Source organism: Ptychodera flava, chromosome 11 (genome assembly GCF_041260155.1).
Source record: "Ptychodera flava strain L36383 chromosome 11, AS_Pfla_20210202, whole genome shotgun sequence".
Taxonomy (NCBI): Eukaryota; Metazoa; Hemichordata; class Enteropneusta; family Ptychoderidae; genus Ptychodera; species Ptychodera flava.
The window spans coordinates 5,811,752-5,833,345 of NC_091938.1; the positions used below are offsets into that span (position 1 = coordinate 5,811,752).

Sequence of the window (21,594 nt, forward strand, 5' to 3'; positions counted from 1 at the left end):
TTGGTAACGCTGCCGTTGTGTTGCATGAAAATGGTGTGTGGAACAGAGTTGTAACAAGTCGTTGTGAGAAACAAGCGATATAGGGTCAGTATTCTGGCTAAGTGTGTTTCTGACAATCAAACCTAACTATTTTGTAAACCTATCATGCGTACGATCTTTTATATGGAAAATATAACGCACGAATTTGTCATTTTCTCTCATATCTTCAGCTCATAGGACACGAAGCTATGAAAAACTGAAAAACACGCCCAACATTCCATTCGGTATTCAGGTTTCTTTCGGGAGCCATTGATGTATTTTGGCTTTGTTCGATGTTCGAGGTCACCTGACAAGACAGATTTCAGCCACACGATGACTATGCTTGTTAAAATTACAATCGTTAAAAAGCCATCCTGACCGTGCATGTCTTTATTGCTATAACTTCGTGTTACAACTTTAAAACAGTAAATATCTCGAAACTTTCACTCCAGAAACTATCTCAAAGACCTTGCGATGTAAAATTACCGCTATTGGCTGATTCACGTTGTGTGTGGGAGTCTTGTACTATATTCAGTGCATAGGGGGACGAGTTTTTATTTTGCCAGTAGCCGTCCTTAGTAATGTTCTAAAGCAGCAACGTTTACGTCAAGAAATTGTTGAAAGTTACCAGCCACTATCTGTCACAGACTTTGCACTCATAAAAAATCACTGTTTAATACGAAGACATTTACCGGAAGAATACTAATTGTACCACATACCTAGGAATTTAGCCTGGATCGATTAAATACACATAAAATGAAATATTTTTACTCCCTTGTTAATAAGACACATTATGCAAGCAATGTATGCTTTTTCTGGGTTGGCGAGAGCTCACTCACATTTCACACAACTATGCCAGCCGTAGATTGCAACTAAAACTGCAATTGTTTCTTAATTTGAACAAAAACCAGATTTCGTATTTTCTTGATTTTCAAGAGCAAATACCTAGACGAATAAAAGTCAAGGGGAGTAGAGAAGCCTTTGAAACATTTCTTAAGGCAACTGTAAAGAACTGTCAGTATATCACATAGATTTTTGGCCTCTAATACAGCTTTTCTTTACACATTCATGTCCCAGTAACGCCTGTGAAACAGCCGATTATTTGGATGATAAAACCTCATATATTTCTCGGCGTGATTTATTTAATACGTTTTATTAGTCCCTTTAATAATTTTAATACTTCCATGATTTGTCGACGTGGAAACCATCAGTCGGGCAAGGACGTAGGTGTGCCGTAACGCCCCCACAAATGACCCGTTATATAAACATGAACCTTATAATATTTGGCGATTGAACCGAGACTCCAGGACGCTTACAAAGATGGAAAAAAAAGATATCTAAACCGATCTGGACTGGACAGCACGTGTGACGTTAATGGCAACCAAAGCCGCGCTGAGTGACAATGTGACGTTTAATAGAGTTCTTCGGTAACACATGTTCTTCATTTGCACATATTGCATATATTACACCATTTGTTTTTCGTCCCATTTCTTGAGATATGTATGTCGGAAGTCACATTATAATTTTATGCACTCTTTGCCAATAGGACCGCCGACAATAAACTTGTACACGAGTATGTGCGTGTCTTATTCTCCTAGTTGGTCCATTTGAAGCTTTCAATACACCTGCACAGTAGGCCTGATTGGCATGTCGAGCGAGACACAAGGAGGGAACCAAGCAAGCAGACAGGAAGGGACCGAGATATATAGAGGGACACAAAGACAACTGTCAGGGGGAAATCTTTTTCTCGACATCGAGTGATTTAAAACATTTTATAACGAGGGGTAAATCCCAATGGCATTAAGTTTCCAGGTATCCCCTCTTCCTTTACGGTTTGAACCTTGGTTTTGAAGGTCATATGAATTTACACATTACTGTTTGATATTACAAACCGCACATATGAAATGCCACAGAGGGTTTCGTCTATCTGTTTTAATCTCCATCTTTCGGCATGCACGCTGACCTGTCACCTTCCTATCCGGTATTTGTTAACAGGTAAAATGACAGGTATGCTCTTAAAACACTTTTCGTCGCTAACACCACCTGCAAGACGTCGTATCGTAGGTAGCGATGGTAGGCCTGCACCTGCAGTGACCTCGAACATAGAACCAGTCTTGTCTCTCATTCCAATTGGTTTTTCCGATTTCCACTGAACCGTCCCCTGAATGCGGTTAAGATAACAGCATGACCCCATTTTATGCAAGACAATAAAGTTACAGCTACGTAACCCTACACTGCAGTCATTTCACATTATTAAAATTCCGGGCCTGTTCTATGGCCATCTATCGCTGGCCAGATTCAATAGGTCTTCAATAGTTTTTAATCCGTCCACCACGATCATGAGTTGGTATTTATATCAATATTCTGTGTATGTAATATAGATATAGCATGATGACATGCCGTAAAGCACTGAATAACAATTTGGTCGGCAATTAAAACTTTTTGTGTCGGTGCTCGTTCGGACGTGCTACCAATTTCGTCTCTGATTTTGACTGATTTTTACTATAAAATTTTGTTTCCACTTGAGAGATCTCAATAGACATTGAGATTTACGTTTACAAGTTGAAGTTTACATCTACAGAATCACACAAGAGCCCCCCTCCCCAAAACAGACCGTGTGAGCTGAAGTGTGCCCAGCATGACGTTATTATTTCTGGCTGTTTAGTTCGTTCACGAGTCGGTTAACATTACTAATGCTGTAGCCACCTTAGGTATAATATTCAAGTCACGTGGGGTGCAGTGATCCTTACGAAATAGATCTGCATCTCTTACCTATATGTAGTTATAATTATTACACGAAAAACATACTCAGGACTTAAGGTAGAATGCCCGTCGGAGACAGATATTCGGAGACAGATATAATTCCGATATATCACTTATGGGGGTTAATTTTAAAGCTCTTTGAGTAAGAAAAAGTCACCTCTGTTTTTAGAAAATCGAAAATTTCATATTTTCATACATAGTTAACACAGAGATGGCAGCCATTTTGAATTTCAAATATAATTTGTTTCTCTAGTGACGTACCAAACTTTGCACGGTGACCCCTGGCTTATGTTCTGGATTTGGTGAGAGAATGATTGAAGGTTTCACTGAGGAAAATTTGAGTAAAATTTTAAGTCTTTCACTTTCATAATTTATGACAGTGTTTTGTTGTTTATCGTGATCTGTGAAGGCTTCTTTAGTATTGTCACTATAATATAAACTGAACAGCCCGTTAATGTACGTGCATGCTCCCCTTTCTGTTTAATGTGAACATCGAGTTCGAGGTACACCGGCAGTAACAGTTTTTCTGCTTCAAATTGATTTATAGATTGTGTATGGCACGTGGCCAGGTTTTTAAGACAGAAAATGACAACTTTATCCATATAAAGCGATGAGTACTACCTGCAGTAATTACATTTCATGGCAAATTGGTTGCAATCAGAATCGGATCTAAGGAAAGTGTGATCTCAACATCAAACTTTGAAATGGCGCACTTGTAGAACACCTGCAACATCACGCCTTGTTCGGATTTTAAAACGAACACCGTCACACAATCTTGTCGACGAATTTTAGACGAGCGTAGTTCACAGCACGACGTACGGATGTACACGTCCGCTTCAAGAGATTTGTTCTGGCGTTGACTATGATACGCGCTTTTGCAGCTTGCTGTAGAGAGCTGCTTTCTGTCTCAAAGCCTAGGAATCGCTTTGCTGTCGAAAAAGATCCCACGCGTTCACGATGTGAGTAATCAAAGTGCTTGTCGCAACCGTATTGACTATCGGATATCGCATTCATCGGTGACAAAATGTTTACGGTATGGTGAAGAGACAATTGCCCGTTTGCGAAGTGTGTAACAACATGGAGGTACAATTTGGTACTTCCATGGTAACAACGACGAATGTTGGCCCATTCGGAGGCATTTTCACTTTGTGAAAAGATTTCGGGAAGTAGACATACAAAAAGCGCTTTCAATATCCTTTGCTCCGCTAATGAGGTCGGAAAGCGCTCGAGGAAAATTCATGCGGCCCTCTCGCTGTTCTAAAAAAATACCGAGTTCGGAAAATTAGCATGAAAATACTGTCGTCTTAAGAGCTGGGAAACAAAATCCTTCGCTACCATGGAGATTCTACCGCGTGCTTTGTGTAGGTAGACGCCATTCAAGCCAAGCTGACAGGACTTCGTAACGAAAATCTGATCAAGCCAAAATCCTCCAGAAAGAAGGGATTAAAACAAGATAATGTGACGGGTTCATCATTGAAAAAACAGTCGAGTCGGTTTTCAAAAAACTTTTATTTTCAAATGGTAAAAAAGCTGACCTGACTAAAAATCGTGAAAATATGATAACAACCTGTAACAGACACTCCTTGGTCAATACAAATCTAATATCATATTAGTAAGCAAGGGTTTACGAAATAGCGCGTTCCTGGCACTATGTCTTGTTGCCTGGTGACCACATACATAAGAAATATTATTTGTGCGGAAGAACACGTTGCCAACGTTTATCTCGACAATACCGGGGGATATTGTGTTGATTGATCATGGGTCTGTATGAATCTACACTGGGCCACTTGTTGCCACTAGTAACATAGTAAGGTCTGACACCCGTGACCTCCTGAGGACTTGCCTGCAGTCCATTCTGTAATAGAGCGTTTGGGGTATCCCCTTAGGTCTGCGGAAAAAAGATCCTGTGAGCAACATTACCGTACCGATACAGGTTGGGAGAGACCAGCATGTGGATGAAACTTGCTTAGTCTAGGAGGCCTAACTCAATTGAAAATCGTGTCCACTGTGCTTGAATGTATCGGTCGTCACGTGATAAAAGCCAAACTTTACCTGCGGCTTATGCCACTGACTACCAAAGCTTGAAGACGTGCAGACGTGGGCCTCGGAGCGGGAGCGAAGACATACTTTTTTTTCTCAGTTTTCTAGCGCTGCCAGACAGAAACTAAGATGGGTTGTGGATCATCATCATCAACAGCGACCGATTCGGACAATGTAAGTAGAAACTCTTGCACTTCTGCTGTGATACAATCTGATTTCTCATTCCATTACTTGTCAGGCGTATCTACGATTGGTCTCCTGACGGTCGCTTCCTCGGTACACGGTACATGTGACACTGGGTAAGAACTTCTGCCCAATGTATACTAGTACACTTTTACTGAGTTCAACAAGGGTTTGATCATTCGGACGACATTTTAGAACGACTGCAAATTCTCAACAGTAATCTCTAGCGAATGTGCGTTCTGTAGCGTTTCACATATACCTGGGAGTATGACCCATCTGCCAGTTCGCCATCATACATCTGTCCATGCCTGCATGGAACACACCCTTCGAAGCGTCGCAAGATACAAAAGTTTCGTTTGTAAGATTTGTGGCGCAGGTGCCAAGCCAAGCATGCAATTTCTTTCACTTTCAAACTCTTCCTTTGAGAACATGACGGCGATACCTGTTTCTTGTTCTTTTTGGGCGTTTTCTCCTACACCAAACTTAAAACTCTCACATCTATGTCAATATGAGTGATTGATTAAAACAATGAAAGCAACTGAAATAATTCTCAATAATGATGCCACGTGTAAAAATTGGTAACATCCAACAACAATAATTGATTACCAGTATATTTGAATCTTTAATTAGGAACTTGCATCGCAACATCGACGTCGCTAACAACATCATCAATGTTTGGTTGACATGGCAAACTATCGCCATGGCAATGTACACAAACATAAACAAACCCTACGTGTCTTGCATATCAAGTGAGCGAACCGACGCCTAAAGTGATTATTGATCGCTGGGTCAGCGTTTTTCATCCACGAAAATGAAAAAAAATATCTGCCTGGGATTTGGAAACGGAACAAGAATTGAAATCGATTGCTTCTGTTCGCCTCCAGATCTTGTTTATTTGCGATGACCCGTAGGCACATTACAGCCCCTGTTTCAACATACTTGCAACTCTTTTAAAATACTGTGACATCGATTGTGTCCATCTGTCAGACTTACGGCTATATCAGCTCAAATATTGACAACCGTTATACACATCGCGAGTGGACTACCTGCAATGTCTTGTACTCGAATGTACCTATATCTTTGGTAACCCGACCTTCTTCAAAGAAATTAACACGTAGCACGCCATGATCTTGAGAAAGATGCCCCTCCCTACACACAACACCGAACTGAAAAGAATAAATACTCAGCTTCCATTCCATCTCAATCCCATCGTGTCCACGGAAGCTGGGACGTGTGTCGCTGTTATCAAAATGAGAAACATTCAACAGTCAATCCTATATGACCCTTGACCCCTCTCTGTTCCATCATACTTGTCTCCGATGTCAGAAAATCCGCGCTGGTCAAGCGTGAATGACGTATGGCAATATACTTCTCAGAGGGGTCATGCTGCGTCAACAAGCTTCGCACGCACTAGGTAAAGCATTATGTCAACTTCGCTACGCTAATTTTTACAAACTACAGATCCTTTGACTGATTTAGCGCATTCGTCCTAAGGACGCCTCAGGGAGCGTCTTGGTTGACGTAAAATGAAGGTTTCATCGTAGATCCGTAAAACAGTAAATGTAGATATATGTCAGGCTTTTCCTTAAATAATGTTAACAAATTAAGAAGAAACATGGGGAGGTTTGAAGTGAATTCAGTCTCAGTATATGGGTCTATCATCCTTCGTATTATAGATTACTAAATTTATAATATATATATATATATATATATCATATATATATATTAATATATATATATATATATATATATATATATATATATATATATATATATATATATATATATATATATATATATTGACTTCGACCAAATTCAATGTGTCAGGACCAACCAATCAACGAGGAGAAGCAATAACGGGTAACATAACATCACTTGCTTCCACCTCCTACCCCCTCCCCTTTCAGTAAAAACGTGGAAACTAATATCGGCGAGAACTTTCTTCAACTTGTTGATAAACATTTTCCAAAGGGGGTCCAAACTCCACAAGATCTTCAATAGAAACACAATTAATGTGAGTTACAGTTGTGTGAAGAATATCGCTCGTATAATCAAATCGCATAATAAGAGAGTAATCACCGGAAGCCAGCGTAAAGATCTGATGATTGCTTGATGCATGAAACTTATGACAGATATTATTACTCTGTACTTGAAGTAATTTGTATTACATATATTACATATATATATTATAATATATATATATATATATATATATATATATATATATATATATATATATATATATATTAATATATATATACGGACAATCATGATGTATGAAAAAACTATTATCATTGGTATTTGTCAACTGAATAGTGAGTTACAGAGACAAGTTACAAAACGGAGTTCCAAAATAAAAACGGTGAATGAAATGCCATTGTTCACAGGCGGATGTGTCTTAACAAAGAGCTCTCAAAGCTGTCATTTCAACAAAAAATGCTGTGATCTTTCATTAGAAACCAAAAAAGAAGGGAGGTGTTGAAAAGTTGGACATCAAGAAGACCGAAATCGAAGATCTGGACAAGACGTTCGAGGAGGCAGCGGAGCCGTTCAATAAAGCAGTTGACGTGAAGGAGCAGTTTGACCAAGTCGTTGCAAACTTCAAAGAGGTTGCTGGTTATAGTAAAGAAGATGCTATAAAGGATGTCGTGATTGGACTGAAGAACAATTTCCGTAAGTAGTGAATCTTGCCCAGTATGTCGAATCCTTCGCTGCTCTATTTTTCTCTCTCAAAAATTGCCGTAGATGGCGCCCTCTCCCATTAGTGCAGGTCTTCCCCGTTACTACTTTACTAGAAAGCAATGCACAATGTAGAAACTCGACTAGACGATTTTCAATTTTTCAAAAATTTTGTACTATCTGGACTAGTACTTGTGAGATTTCATTTTGAAATATTGGGAAATATAAAGATTTCAACTTTCTTGTCAAAAATCAGATTTTTCGCCTGTGAGTCGGTTAAAGGATGCACCGAGAGACATTTTAAATTTCCAGATGAGTAAATCGCACTATTTGTTTCTTAGAATCTTAAATAGTATATTCTGTGCTTGAAATTCATTCTTGATCAAAAAATAACTCAATTTTATATAGAAGAGAAAAGCATGATCAATAATAACACTCTCTCTTTCGAAGTGAATAGGCCTAAAACCGAAGTGGAAAATTTCCATCTTTTTGTTACTCACGGTAAAAACGTTTTTTGGCTTATACTTTGCAGCTGAACTCACGATTGAAATCGAAGACGGACCAAAGTTTGTCCTGAAATTGGGACAGCCGGGCAGCGACGAAAAAGTCAACGTTGTCGAAAAACTCGACGAAACCTGGAAGTCGATCAACGATCTTCTAACAAAGATCATCGAACTCGTGAAGACCGCGGTTGAGTCGTCGGAGGCGCTGATCGCCAGGGCTCAAGAATTTGAGGACATGGTCAAGAACGCCGGCCTCAGTCCGCTGAAGATTCCGAAGACCCTGAAAAATACCGTCCACAACGTCAGTGAGTTCAAGAAGGTCCCGGAAATCGGAAAGGCCTTCAAGCAGACAATAGAGGACATCACCGAAGACATCAAAAATACTGTAGAAGCTCTGAAATCCGAACCATAGCGCCCCCAAGAGTCAGAAAAGATTGATGAAGAGACAAATAGCGTTTTGGAAAATAAGGACGCATTCGCATTTTGTCCCAAAAGTAGCAACCTTGTATTTTTACATTTCTACTTCCAGAAGCGAGAGTAAATGCCCAATAGTTGAATGTCTTCACAAAAAAAACAAACAAAAGAAAAATTTAAAAAGGCATTTACTGTCCCTTCAAAACCTTCACCATCCCTTTCTTTCGTCTCGTAGGCTAAACTTATCTACTTTACCGTTGTTTGTTGATAACCGGGCTGAACTTCATAACATTATGTAAATAAAAAAGACACATGCAGACGAGTTCGATTATAAAGATAATAGATACAAACAAAATTTAAAAGACATTTGTATTCACTTATGACCTTGAGAGGATCACCTTTTCTATTCCGTCCAGTGTTTCGACCTGTAAATCGTTACTGTGAGTTTAGACAATAGCAAGTCTTACGCCATTTTTAAAAATCTTTTTGTATCTGTTTTGAAAAACTTGCCCAGAATATTTATCCTTCTTCTCAATTGTAAAATAATGTACAGAAGTTTGTAGATAAAGCGATATAGTTTCCTAAACCACGAATAGCTGACATAATATTTGATATGAACGAGGAAAACGTTAGGTATGACAGTTATACTCCAATTTCTTTAACTTGACACAAATGATAGACAATACTCCAAGATTTGGGTTTTTTTTAGATTTATCTGATTGCTATCAGTCTGTTTGCAGTTGCTAATATCAAACTTGCACACTCAGATTAAGAATTTTTATGCTTCATTATCATCCCAAGACAGGAAGTCCACTCCGTCATGGCGCGGACGGATATCGGCGGATGGATATGTCAAAGTCCTAGCCCTTTCAAAAGTCTGCGAGCTGTGTCGTATCGAAGCAACGCCATATAAAGACAAATTTTGAACTGACTCAACAATGAGGTATATGCAGGGGACTTGAGTTGATAATTGATCTGCTTATTAAATAGAAGTGTACATATTTGAAAATCAATGTCACTTTTTAAATCTCTTGTAAGATAAGCAAAACATTTGATAAATATATGAATTATCAAGAACAATTGGTGTAATAGTCGCTTAGATTGTATTTTCATTATATTTGTTCTTTTTTTTTACATTTTCATATTCTTATTCTTAAGAAAATATATCCAAAATCGAAGTATTGTATTCGGATTGACAACAGAGCGCGTTGAGTACAACTTTCAAGTTTTATTGTTGACCTGACAGAGAAATTGTGGTCTGAACCAAAATTCAGTTGCCAACAATGCCAACAGACATTACACATATACAGGCTGTTTTGACAAGACAAAAACAAGGAGTTTTGACATAATCTTGTAAGTAGAACAACAATATGCAGACAGAGAAACAATCTGACAATTTCTCAAAAGTTACGACTGAGGGAGCTTTACTCGTAGCACACATATTAAAAGCCTACACTTGATTGAACACTGAAATAAAGTTGAATACTTAGTGATTATCAAAAATTTGGTGTTCAGTAAATTTTAAAATTATGCCATTAAAGCTGTCGAATAAATCTGCTTAAGAATATTTACGAAGATTTACACCGGAGAATGCCAAATTCTGTCCTGCTGTATTTGAACCTGCAAGAATCCATAGTGTATGTCTTCCTCCCGGTATCAGCGGTAAGTAGACGTTGAGGTCGCTCTTTGACCACGTTAAATTGTCCGACTGGTACGGTACGGACGAGCACGACTATCTGACTTGGCGGATTTGATGCTGCAAAATATCTAAGTGAAGTACCTATTAAACTTAGGCCAAAAAATTGTGCTGTTCCGATGATGATATGGTTTTCAAAAATAGGGTAGGTAGGTCGGCAGGATTTTTTTTCCAAAACATTTTTAGTTTTAAATAAGCATTTTCAGGGGTTCAGGGCGGTCAAAAATTGGCTACAACATTTCCAGAAAAATGTATCATACATATAAAAGGAAAAAAAGGCATCCTCGTTCAAGTAAAAATCAAATGTCAAGTAAGATCGCGTGATTTTACGGTTTTTTCTTTCTCTTTTTACATTCGTGTTTACGTAGCTCTGTTTAGGGTCGGGAGGTAAAAAATAGGGTAGGTCGGGTTATCGGAACAGCACATATTATTTTGTTCGGCCTTATCATATTTTTAGTGTATTAATAGTCCGGAATCAGTAAATTAGTGTGGAATATATTCAGTCGTTAACAATTATATTGAATGTTATTCACAAAGAGACCGTGTAAATACTTGAACACGAGGTTATCGCAGGTGATCTCGGATGTATATAATAAGAATATTTACAAGAGGAACAAAATTAAATTTAAAAATCAGCAAAAGTTATAGCTAATGTACCTTTAATGAATGACATCTATGTTCGGGCCCCTTCAAGCATTAATCTGTTGTCCCTTGAAAGTCTTGGTTACATATTGGGCTGATCAACAAAGAATATTTCTCTTTTTTCATAGGTACATATAAACATACATACATACATACATACATACATACATACATACATACATACATACATACATACATACATACATACATACATACATACATACATACATACATACATACATACATACATACATACATACATACATACATACATACATACATACATACATACATACGTACATAGTACATACATACATCCATACGTACATACGTACATACATACATACATACATACATACATACATACATACATACATACATACATACATACATACATACATACATACATACATACATACATACATACATACATACATACATATACATATAAATTTTACCAATTTTCATGAATTATTCTGTAACTTTTTGATAATTTTGGACCAATTCAAATGGACATCACATTTCATTGGCTACAATTTTTTCTCAAAGTTTTGGCAAAAATCTGAGAAAAATTGATTGGGGTTTATTTTATAGGCCTAAAGGGGACAAAAATAGACTTTGGCGCTCAAAGGTTAAGCAATTCAAATGATAGAGACTCAAGAAAACAATCGAAGCTCTGAAATCTGAAGTGTAACTCTTCAGAGTCAGAAAGAAAGGCAGGCAAACAGTGCATCTACATTCCTTTAGATTCCCCTCAACAAACAAAAGAAAAGCTCTTGTTTCTCATCCTTGCGTCGATTTAGCCTCTTCAGCCTTTTTCCTCGTTCATATATATATATATATATATATATATATATATATATATATATATATATATATATATATATATACATATATATATATATAAATATATATACGAATATATAAAATATTATATCATATTATATAATAATATAATATAATATAATATAATATAATATAATATAATATAATATAATATAATGTAATATAATATAATATTATATAATATAATATAATAATATAATATAATAATATAATATAATATAATATAATATAATATATATATATAATATAATATAATATGATATGATATGATATGATATAATATGATATATTATAATATAATATAATATAATATAATATAATATAATATAATATAATATAATATAATATAATATAGTATAATATAATATAATATTATATAATATAATATAATATATGAACAGGGACCCTATCCATCGCGATACCGATGCATAATGCAAGCATAGACACTCTAGCTCCGGAGTCTATGATGTAGATAAACAGTCTTAATTATTGTTTATATGTCGGAACTGGGATCTCATCAGCTCGAGGAAACGGGGAAAATAAAAATGAAAACACCACGTCGCTGCATTATGTTTGCAAGAAAACTAGGATTAGAAACAGCTTATGATTTGTCGGACCTAATTAGGAGTGACACCCATCAATCATTATCCATCAAAGATATAGACCAATACTGGGCAGGTAGAGATAAGAATACCGCTATGGGACGTATAATCCATTGAATGACAGTGACCAACAGAGAAATGCCAAAATTGGGACATTCTTGTGGCACTTTTAAAAATACGACAACTTGAAAAGTTTGGAGTCGACTGGAACTGTACAATTTTTACCTTAGCCTTTACTTATTCCGTACATGTATAATTATAGGAGTTCAAGAGAAACCAAGACAATCTCCGCGAAAGTACAGAGAAATTAATGCAAAGTCGATTATTTGCCTAAATTATTTAATATCCTCTGGAGAAGACAGCATTTTATTCCTGCAAACTGATCAGCGGGTAAACCACTTTGCGTAGCATTACTGATGTCACGTGATGTGTTGCTCATCTAGTCTCTGTTACAGAGTTGTTATAAAGTTCCGTGTTTGGCGATAAGTTGAGACAATATGAAACAATTATACTTGTTACCCAAAACACAAACATACAATAAAATATTGAATAATTGTGAACTGTTGTAAACTGCTCGATATTTATATTTATATTTTGACAAAGACTATCATGATAACTTTCATTTCGATTAGATAAAGTCATACTCACCAACATTGATATGGGCTACCGTTGCTATATTTTGTCTCGTTTTGATACCCAATGGATCCGTTGTCGCGGATTTCTGTATGTGTGATATGCGAATGTTGAGGTCTCTCTTTGACTATGACCCGTTATGATGAACTCTAAAAAGCTCTAAGGAGCACGGCTAGCAGGCTGCACACGACGAACTTCACGTAGTGGGCATGCCAAAACACTATTTTTCGACTCTAAAATTTGTTTTATACAAGGCTATTCACAAAATACAGATATTTATGTTCGAATAGATCGTACAGTGGAGGCCAGTCGCATCGCGCAAACCAGGAGTCTTATGAAAAACACCGCACACACAGGCTGTCTTGACAAATTGTACATCCGGGCGTTTTGGAGAACGAAAACCGTATCTCATAAACAGAACAAGAATACTTCAAAATACTTCAAACTTCACAAGTTATGGAATTTTAAGAAATACAAAAGTGAAACAATAAGTAGAATAATGAGGATATTATGCGTTTAAATCTATACTCAAACTCAGTCGGCGTTTCAGTGCGATTCCCTATCTCTCAGTCGATTGTTGAAAGGTAGCTGTATATTTATGTTTGCGTTAACAACGATAGCCGATGATAAATTTAAGCCAAACAAGACATTGACATACCAGACACATACCGTAGATCTAGGGCCTAGAACAATTGAGGACAGGTGGCAAATATCCATGATATGACCGTCCGTCATACTTTACGAGTAACTGGGTTGACTCTAGGTACTTTCTAGAATAGCTACCCAACTCCAGCCTCCACTCTATCCCTTACCACCGCCACGATGACGGAGGGACTGTGTTTTCCCCATAACTTACCTTCAACCCTTGCTCTAAATGGTGGTGGAAAAGTGCGGATTCGGGAAGTGCGTGTCTAGGGGTGACTTTAGTGAAACGGTACCATCGGAGCGTATTATTGTGTAATAAATTTATAGCACGTCACGAAACAATGATCTGGTGACTCTGCATTCCGTCAGCAAACAAGGAAGATCAAGAGTCCAGTCATTACCGTTGTCACGTGCTTTGATTGGAGTGCACAACGAAAGGGGTGTTGTTTCACTTGCTCATCCTCGTTCACGGTTGAAAAAAAAAACAGTGGGAAACGAGTTACTTCCCCTTTCAGAGCTAGAAAAAATTCTCCACTGCTCTCTCCCTACGTCCGTAGTCTCCTCTGTATCACATGCGTTTGTCTATCCCATATTAAAGGTATACTGTCACCTGTTCCAATTTTACCACAGTTACCATGGAAAGAGAAAATCTAACCAATCACAGATTTTAAGCGGGTGGCCGCTTTTTAAAAACGGCGCCCTCACACTGGTATTTTGAATACAAGGAACGCCCCTTTGACCACATATGGGCATATTTAGATTACAGGTGACAGTATACCTTTAAGTAAACTCTAAAAAGAACCGAATCATACTGTGTCTGATAGCGGTTTCCCACGAACCTTGTTTCAAATTACTCTATGAGCAAACCAATGAAATTCCCCATTCATTAATATGAAAAATAGCCCGGTTGCTGGTACAAGTATAAAAATGTTGCCCAATCGCAAAGAAGTCGCCTTTTGTCATGAATAGCTTTGTTGGCTGCCCCTGACACACTTCATACACGCCACCTACTACCACTGTACCGTAGACATAATACTAGTAAGATAAGGATACGACTGCTCAAAGTCACAACATGTAATTGTGTTACGAGAGGGAAGTTCAGTCGAATAAAGCAGACGGATGGTCAAACTTCAACAGGTAAAGATAACAATTTAGGACGGGGGTAATGTAACCCTGATTTTAACATAAACATGGTTAGCTTTACCGAATATCAAACTTCGTTTAATGTCATTAAAGGGCCATGAGCTGGAACTTTAGATCACTTTTCACTATTTTTTGCTTGTACGTCTATCATAAATTCTTTCTCTGCTTCAAAGCATATTGAAATATCAAATTTCTGACAGTTTCATCCGCCTACAAAGTGTTTATGTGCGCAAAATGCACTGTTTATTGGTTACCTTTGAATTTTAGTTCGGCCCAGAATATGTTGTCAACAATAGCAATGCTTATTACTCATGTATATGCTGAATTAACAAACTATATACTGTATGTCTCAACATGGTTGGGCCTTAGAAAAGAAATGCAGTTTTCGTTAAAAACAAAAACTCAAAAAATCAATAGGAATTACAGCCCTTACCCTTTCAACGAACTGTTATCACATCGCGGGTGAAGATTGGTGGATAATACAAACCTCTGCATTAACTAAATGGGGTTGCTAGTATCCTAGGGAGCTTCTAGCTATAAAGGGATATAACTATATTGACTTCATTGTTTTCGATTGATCAATGCCAAAAGCTTCCTGTATTCACTAATCTGCACCGTTTGCCATTATCATTATCAGTTGGTGAGAATAAAAAAAAATTGGTGATACTTTTCACACAGTTGACTACCTTGTAACGATGACTTCTTTTACTGGGTTTTACATTGTTGCGTTATAGACATATGCACACATTCACTTTCAGCTCTTCAATGTAACGCCCTGCTGATACTGGTGTGTTGCATCATAGACAGTTTTTCTACTGTCTATAGCTACATATATTGTATCTCATAGTACCTCCGGTGTGTGGAGGGACTGATTATCTCCAAATCGATATTTGGCCGCTTGTTGCCTACCCAACATCTTACTTCAATGACCGCCCAGGACAGTATCTCATCCTTCGGGACATCCCCCGTGACCGCTAAGAGGTGATAACGTGAATTAAGTTGTTGTGCTCACCAAAATTCGAGCAGAAAATGACGTTTGATTAAAATAGATACTTGTGTCTTAGGACACCCCAGGGCTCACAAAAAGGCGTCGTTGTGAATAATTGGATGTGGCTGTCATCATTACGGAGTAGATTACGTCTGAATGAAAATGAAAAAAGTTAAGGGGTTAACGCGTCGAAATTCATATCCAGCGGTGTATACCTTTTACCGCGCATCAAAGAAGCCAGGCCAGTGTAGCTGTACCCTACAGACTGTCAGAACTGGAAAAGATGCAGACTTGATTCTCAGAGCTGGTTAGAAAACATTCATTTTTTTCTCGGTGCCCGACAGTTTTCAACAGCAATTGAGATGGGTTGCGGTGCGTCAATGACTGATGTCCCTCCTAGTGATGTAAGTATTACCCGATCATGACTGATTGACTGTAATCTTAGAATTTTCAATTTTACTAATATTCTCTTTTATGACTGTCCACCTTCAAAATACAGGCCTGTCCCTAATTTCACACGGACTTGCACATACTTCAACGAGTTACCAGCCTGTCAAAAGTCATGTTCAGGTTATAGGTTTCTTCAAGAGCAGACTACTTTCAGTGTTTTGAATGACCTTATGTGGATACGAACCAAGAAAGAGATCTCTCTTGAACCCTTGAGATGTCATCTTAAAGATGCTCTCATATTTTGTGCCCTGTTTTTTAAATATTATGGGGACACACATAGCTGATTACAGTAGACGCTTTTGAAAGAAATCAGTTTATTAGGATCTGTTTAACAACGTTGGCGTCTATGTTTTGTTTACATGGCAACTAAGTCGCCATGGAGACGTGAGCAGGCGCATTCAAAACTGACGCGCCACTCACACCAACTGATAAAGTCACAGATTAACTTTTTTGCAGTTTTGCTGGCAGATAACGACAGTGCGTTGTCTATAGTTGAGCAAAGGTTGCATCAAGGGAGGCAATGGTCCAGCGATACATACTAAAAAAAAACAAACTTTAACTTTAACATCAGCAAATTCTTAAAATAAACTGACCTTCCCACTTTACGGAATCCGGGTGTAAACATGTTTTATTGCTTGTATATCGCATCACCTCTAGGGGCAGTCAGACAGCCAAATTCAAGAACTTTCAACCACTATGCTCCTATCTCCAGACCTGCCACAGGTCAAAGGTCATTCTTGTGGTAGTATGTTGAACTCTATGCCCACACGATTATAGTCATGCTATTTTCTCAAAGTTAATTTATGTGATTATCTTCTGATGAAACTTAAAGCTGAAGGTTACGATTTGGGTACATTTGGTTTCAATTCATATGTTTGTTGATTTAAATTGTATGACTATTTTAGATTTCCCCGGCCCACCCCCTTGTAAATGTTACTGAAGGCTCCCTAAACGACAAAACAAATGGTTACTTTTTAAAGACGTTAAATTTTGAAAGATAGAAGTGAGAGCTCTTTGTTGCTGCTTTCCTGCTAAGATAAAAACAATTTCTTTCTCCGAAAATCGTTTTTCTTCCTGGCATCTTGTATTCAAGAAACTCCCCACTTATCTATCTAAACCAAAGCTTCTCCGAGGGCGCTGCTTCAATCGACATAATCTAATCAACTCTCTGTCCGCCACCTGACTCTTTAAGAGCAATCCTATGAACTCCATTTGAATCTCTCTTGAACTGAATCTGAACTCATGAAAATCTAAGATTAAATAGTGTTTTAATCGATCAAGTCCAGTGTCTCATAGTGTCCAGTGTTTAATAGTGTTCATTTTTCAAATAAAAAAGACAGTAACTGAAAAGCGAGAAAGAACATTAACATGACCAATGCTGATCAGGAAATCAATTCGTTTGTGAAAACTTTGTTATTTCAGACTTCACATAAACCTTTCTTCCCAATCATACACAATTTAATGTGCGATCAGTGATTTGTCTGGCAAAAAGGCATTTTTCTCTAGAGTATATTGTGACCATTTACGTAGATGCGAGACCTCAATATTATGACGAATTTGTAAAAAATCAGGAATAGGGTACAGCTTGTGGTGAACCTGCTAGAAAATGACGTGAAATATGCTCATAGATTGAAGAAAAGGACAACAACGGGTATAGCATAGTATACATACGCATACGGTAGTGCTCTTTTTGGAAAATGTGGTGGCCCTGAAAAGGGCCTTGTGGTATGGATTTGTTGCTTGAGATCTAGCCACCGAAACCATACAGAGTACGGCCCTGGCGTTTCAGAGCATTAGGTGACGGCATCACGGATGACGTTCTATAAGAAGGCCTTGAGTGCGCCACGGGTTTCTTCGTAGATAAAACTAGAGATACGCTTGACACCACCACGACGGGCCAGGCGACGGATAGCTGGCTTGGTAATACCCTGGATGTTATCACGCAGAACCTTACGATGACGCTTGGCGCCTCCTTTTCCCAAACCTTTTCCTCCTTTACCACGACCAGCCATGTTTGCAGGATGATTTCTGAATGACTTTCATGAAGCTCGACACCTTGATATTGGATGATTACGAACGCAATAGGAAACACCTTTCGTACAATTAATTACCAACAGTGATTTCCCCGCCATTTATTTTTGCATAATTTATTGACTATAGAGCTGAAATTTGCATGTGCTAATGGGAGGGATGTGTGTATACCTGTAGCATACTGGTAGTACACCAGTCTTTCAAAGAAACATTTTCAACGAAATTGTTTCCCATACGGTCACATACATAGGATATCGCATACAAAAATGTAATATTATTTTGACGATCAAGTCTCTTCAACCATAGATCATCTCAAAAACACTACGCTTCTATGGAATCGAAGGCAAATCAATGGAATAGTCGGTTTGTAGTTAAGGACACAGGAGAAGTGAGAACGTTTTTTCTGCATTGTATTGGGAATGTGTTTTGATCGTAAATGCTTGGCTCTACATTTGATATTAAAGAAAGTAAATCTGTTTAGCGTGGGCACAACGTGGAATATAATGTTCGTCAATTTTTAAGGTTGGTGTTCGGTAACTGGGAAAAAGGTACCAAGTAGTAGCGCGTTTTTACACTGGGGGAGGGGGCTGATTCACCACATTGTTCATCTTTTTTAAAGAAACCGTGTTTCGAACGAAGGTCTCCTTGAATTGTTCGTGATGAAAGTTTCGAATCTTGCCGATATTTTGAAACTGCCATATTATAAATCATTTTTTTCCCAATAAACTTAAGTACAAGTTGTCGCTTCAGAGCTTTTGATTGAACAATTAAAGAAATTACCTAACGTTAAGCGACACTGGGTTTCAAAATGGCCGCCATACCCTACGCTTACTCTGTGGGAGAAAGAAACTTTCGAATTTCAAAAAGAAATTCAAATATACTTACCATGTATCGATATGGGCCTACAAAAGCAGACTTGAAAAATGTGGTAGTAACTTTAATACCTCCAAAGCTGTGAAATTAAAGTTTTATATGTATATCCAGTGTAATTTAATGTCTAAAATATGCAAATATCCAAACTACCTCAGGGTACAATCTAAAGAAAGGACGCCTTCATAAGATATGGGCAGAGTCAACGTTTGGAAAAATACAAACTATGATTATCCCATTTATCGCACGTTCCCTCCACACACCTATCAGGACAATCGACATACTTCGACTTCTCCATGTATTCGTTTCTTCATTTCGGTTGTCGTTGTAACAGAGGAGCGACATCCGCCCATTTCACAACACAGGGAACTTGACCAAGACAAAAAAGAATTTCTTGTGCTATATAGGCTAAATTTTTTACAAATATTGTATTCTCTGCTGGTGTTTTTATTCTCAGTCCGTTGTGTTTCAAACTAGAAATGCCTGGTTGTTGATTTACACCCATTTCAAACAGTAGCTTTGCTGGCTAAATCGAATATTCTGCTTAGTAAAACTTTAAGTTCAAAAAGAGATGTTCTTCAAGGAACCGTAGACCACGGTCTCTCGGGAAGACCATGGGAAGATATACTGTCCATGATTTAACTGGCCCATCGATATTATAGAAATAACGGGCGACGCGCTGACCATTAACGTTATTTGTGGGCAAGGGCGAGAGGAAAGCCAAAAATTAACGGGCGAGGCTTGCAGAGCCCGTTAATTTGGCTTTCCTCGAGCCCGCGCCCACAAATAAACGTTAATGGTCCGAGCGGAGTCTGTTATTTCCATTATATTATCAACAAACGCAAGAAAACCGTCAAAATTTCCGAAAATTTCAGGAGCGAACGACAACTGGGCCCCAGAAACTGAGCAACACGCGACGCACTGTCACGCGCTCTGTAAAAAATTGGCAAGCCGGAGATGTTTTCAGAAAAAAGTATCTCAACTTGACCTACAAGTGCTCAATCTTTTTTGTGATTGATTATGAATAACGTTTCAGCTGTAAAGTTACGATACTTTGAGTTGTTAATCTTATTATTCATATTCACGGGCATGTAAACGAACCATTACTGTGTATTTGTGGTCAGTCACGTGGTTCAGCTCGACCAATCAAAATGCGACGGGCAGGTCATGGTAATATTGCAATTAAAGGGGAAGTTCACCAAGGATGAATTTTACATATGTGGTAGCGCTGTGGTTGTTTACCCAGGAAAAACTATTTTCACCATTTATAACTTGCCCGATTTTTTACAAAAACCGATGAAATGGTACAGGAAGTTGCCCATGTAATTTGAATCATGGGAAAAAAGCTCCAAGCTTGGAGCTTGCATAATGTGATATGGAAGGGACCATTTCCGGACGGGTATGGCCCCAACATTGTCCTCTCACAGTAACACAGTAGTAAACAGCAACACAAAATCTGACAGTGGACAGTTAATTATAAGTGATTCATCGTTTATGCTAGGATACTCCGTATAAACAAAAGTTATGTAAATACGCACAGCCTGGTTTAAGCATGGGTGAGTGGACAATGCCATACCCATGGAAAGATGGTCCCTTCCGTATCACATTATGCAAGCTCCAAGCTTGGCGCTTTTTCCCATGATTCAAATTACATGGGCAACTTCCTGTACTATTTCTATCGGTTTTTGTAAAAAATCGGGCGAGTTATAAATGGCGAAAATAGCTTTTCCGGGGTAAGTGACCACAAAGCTAGCACATATGTAAAAATCATCCTTGGTGAACTTCCCCTTTAAGATTACTTATACCATGGATGTCGCTGCTACCTCCATGCGTATTATACGTTCATTTCCGTGTAAATTTTATTTAGGTTGAAGTTCGCAGTGAACGTGCTAGAAAATGACGTAACGGGAAGACAGCAAGTTTAGAATAGTGTAAATATGGTAGTTCTCTTTTTGGAAAATGTGGTGGCCCTGACAAGAGCCTTTTGGTATGGGTTTTGTAGTTTGTGATCTAGCTACCGAAGCCATATAGAGTACGGCCCTGACGTCGTATAGCATGGACGACATCCAAGGCGGTGACGGTCTTTCTCTTGGCGTGTTCGCTGTAGGTGACGGCATCACGGATGACGTTCTCCAAGAACACCTTCTCGTTTATACCTCCATGACATATCCACGGAGCACCACGGCTTTCTTCGTAGATGAGACCAGAGATACGCTTGACACCACCACGACGGGCCAGACGACGGATAGCTGGTTTGGTGATACCTTCGATGTTATCACGCAGAACCTTACGTTGACGCCCTTTTCCTCTTTCACCACGACAGGACATGTTTGCAGGTTGAATTCAGAATGATTTTCATTAAGCTCGATGCCTCTATGTTGGTTGACTGCGAACGCAATAGGAAACACGACCATAAATCATTTCCTTGTCATTGTATCATTGTGCATA

General features: G+C 38.2%; 2 protein-coding genes across 3 annotated transcripts in view; one reads left to right on the forward strand and one right to left on the reverse strand.

The window, feature by feature from the left end:
* The first annotated feature begins 4,823 nt into the window (after window positions 1–4,823).
* On the forward strand, window positions 4,824–10,103 carry LOC139143362 (uncharacterized protein PF3D7_1120000-like). Its single transcript, XM_070713619.1, has 3 exons — window positions 4,824–4,995; window positions 7,461–7,677; window positions 8,216–10,103. Exons 1-3 carry the CDS (start codon window positions 4,951–4,953, stop codon window positions 8,596–8,598), a joined length of 645 nt encoding a protein of 214 aa, XP_070569720.1. The 5' UTR covers window positions 4,824–4,950; the 3' UTR covers window positions 8,599–10,103.
* Window positions 10,104–20,465: 10,362 nt separating this feature from the next.
* Window positions 20,466–21,594, reverse strand: part of LOC139143372 (histone H4-like) — a 36,368-nt gene continuing 35,239 nt past the window's right edge. For both annotated transcript variants that reach the window (XM_070713632.1, XM_070713631.1), the window contains one exon: window positions 20,466–21,532. In XM_070713632.1, the coding sequence (XP_070569733.1) occupies window positions 21,157–21,474 (318 nt within the window). In that variant the 5' untranslated portion in view covers window positions 21,475–21,532 and the 3' untranslated portion in view covers window positions 20,466–21,156. The remainder of the gene's footprint in view (window positions 21,533–21,594) is intronic.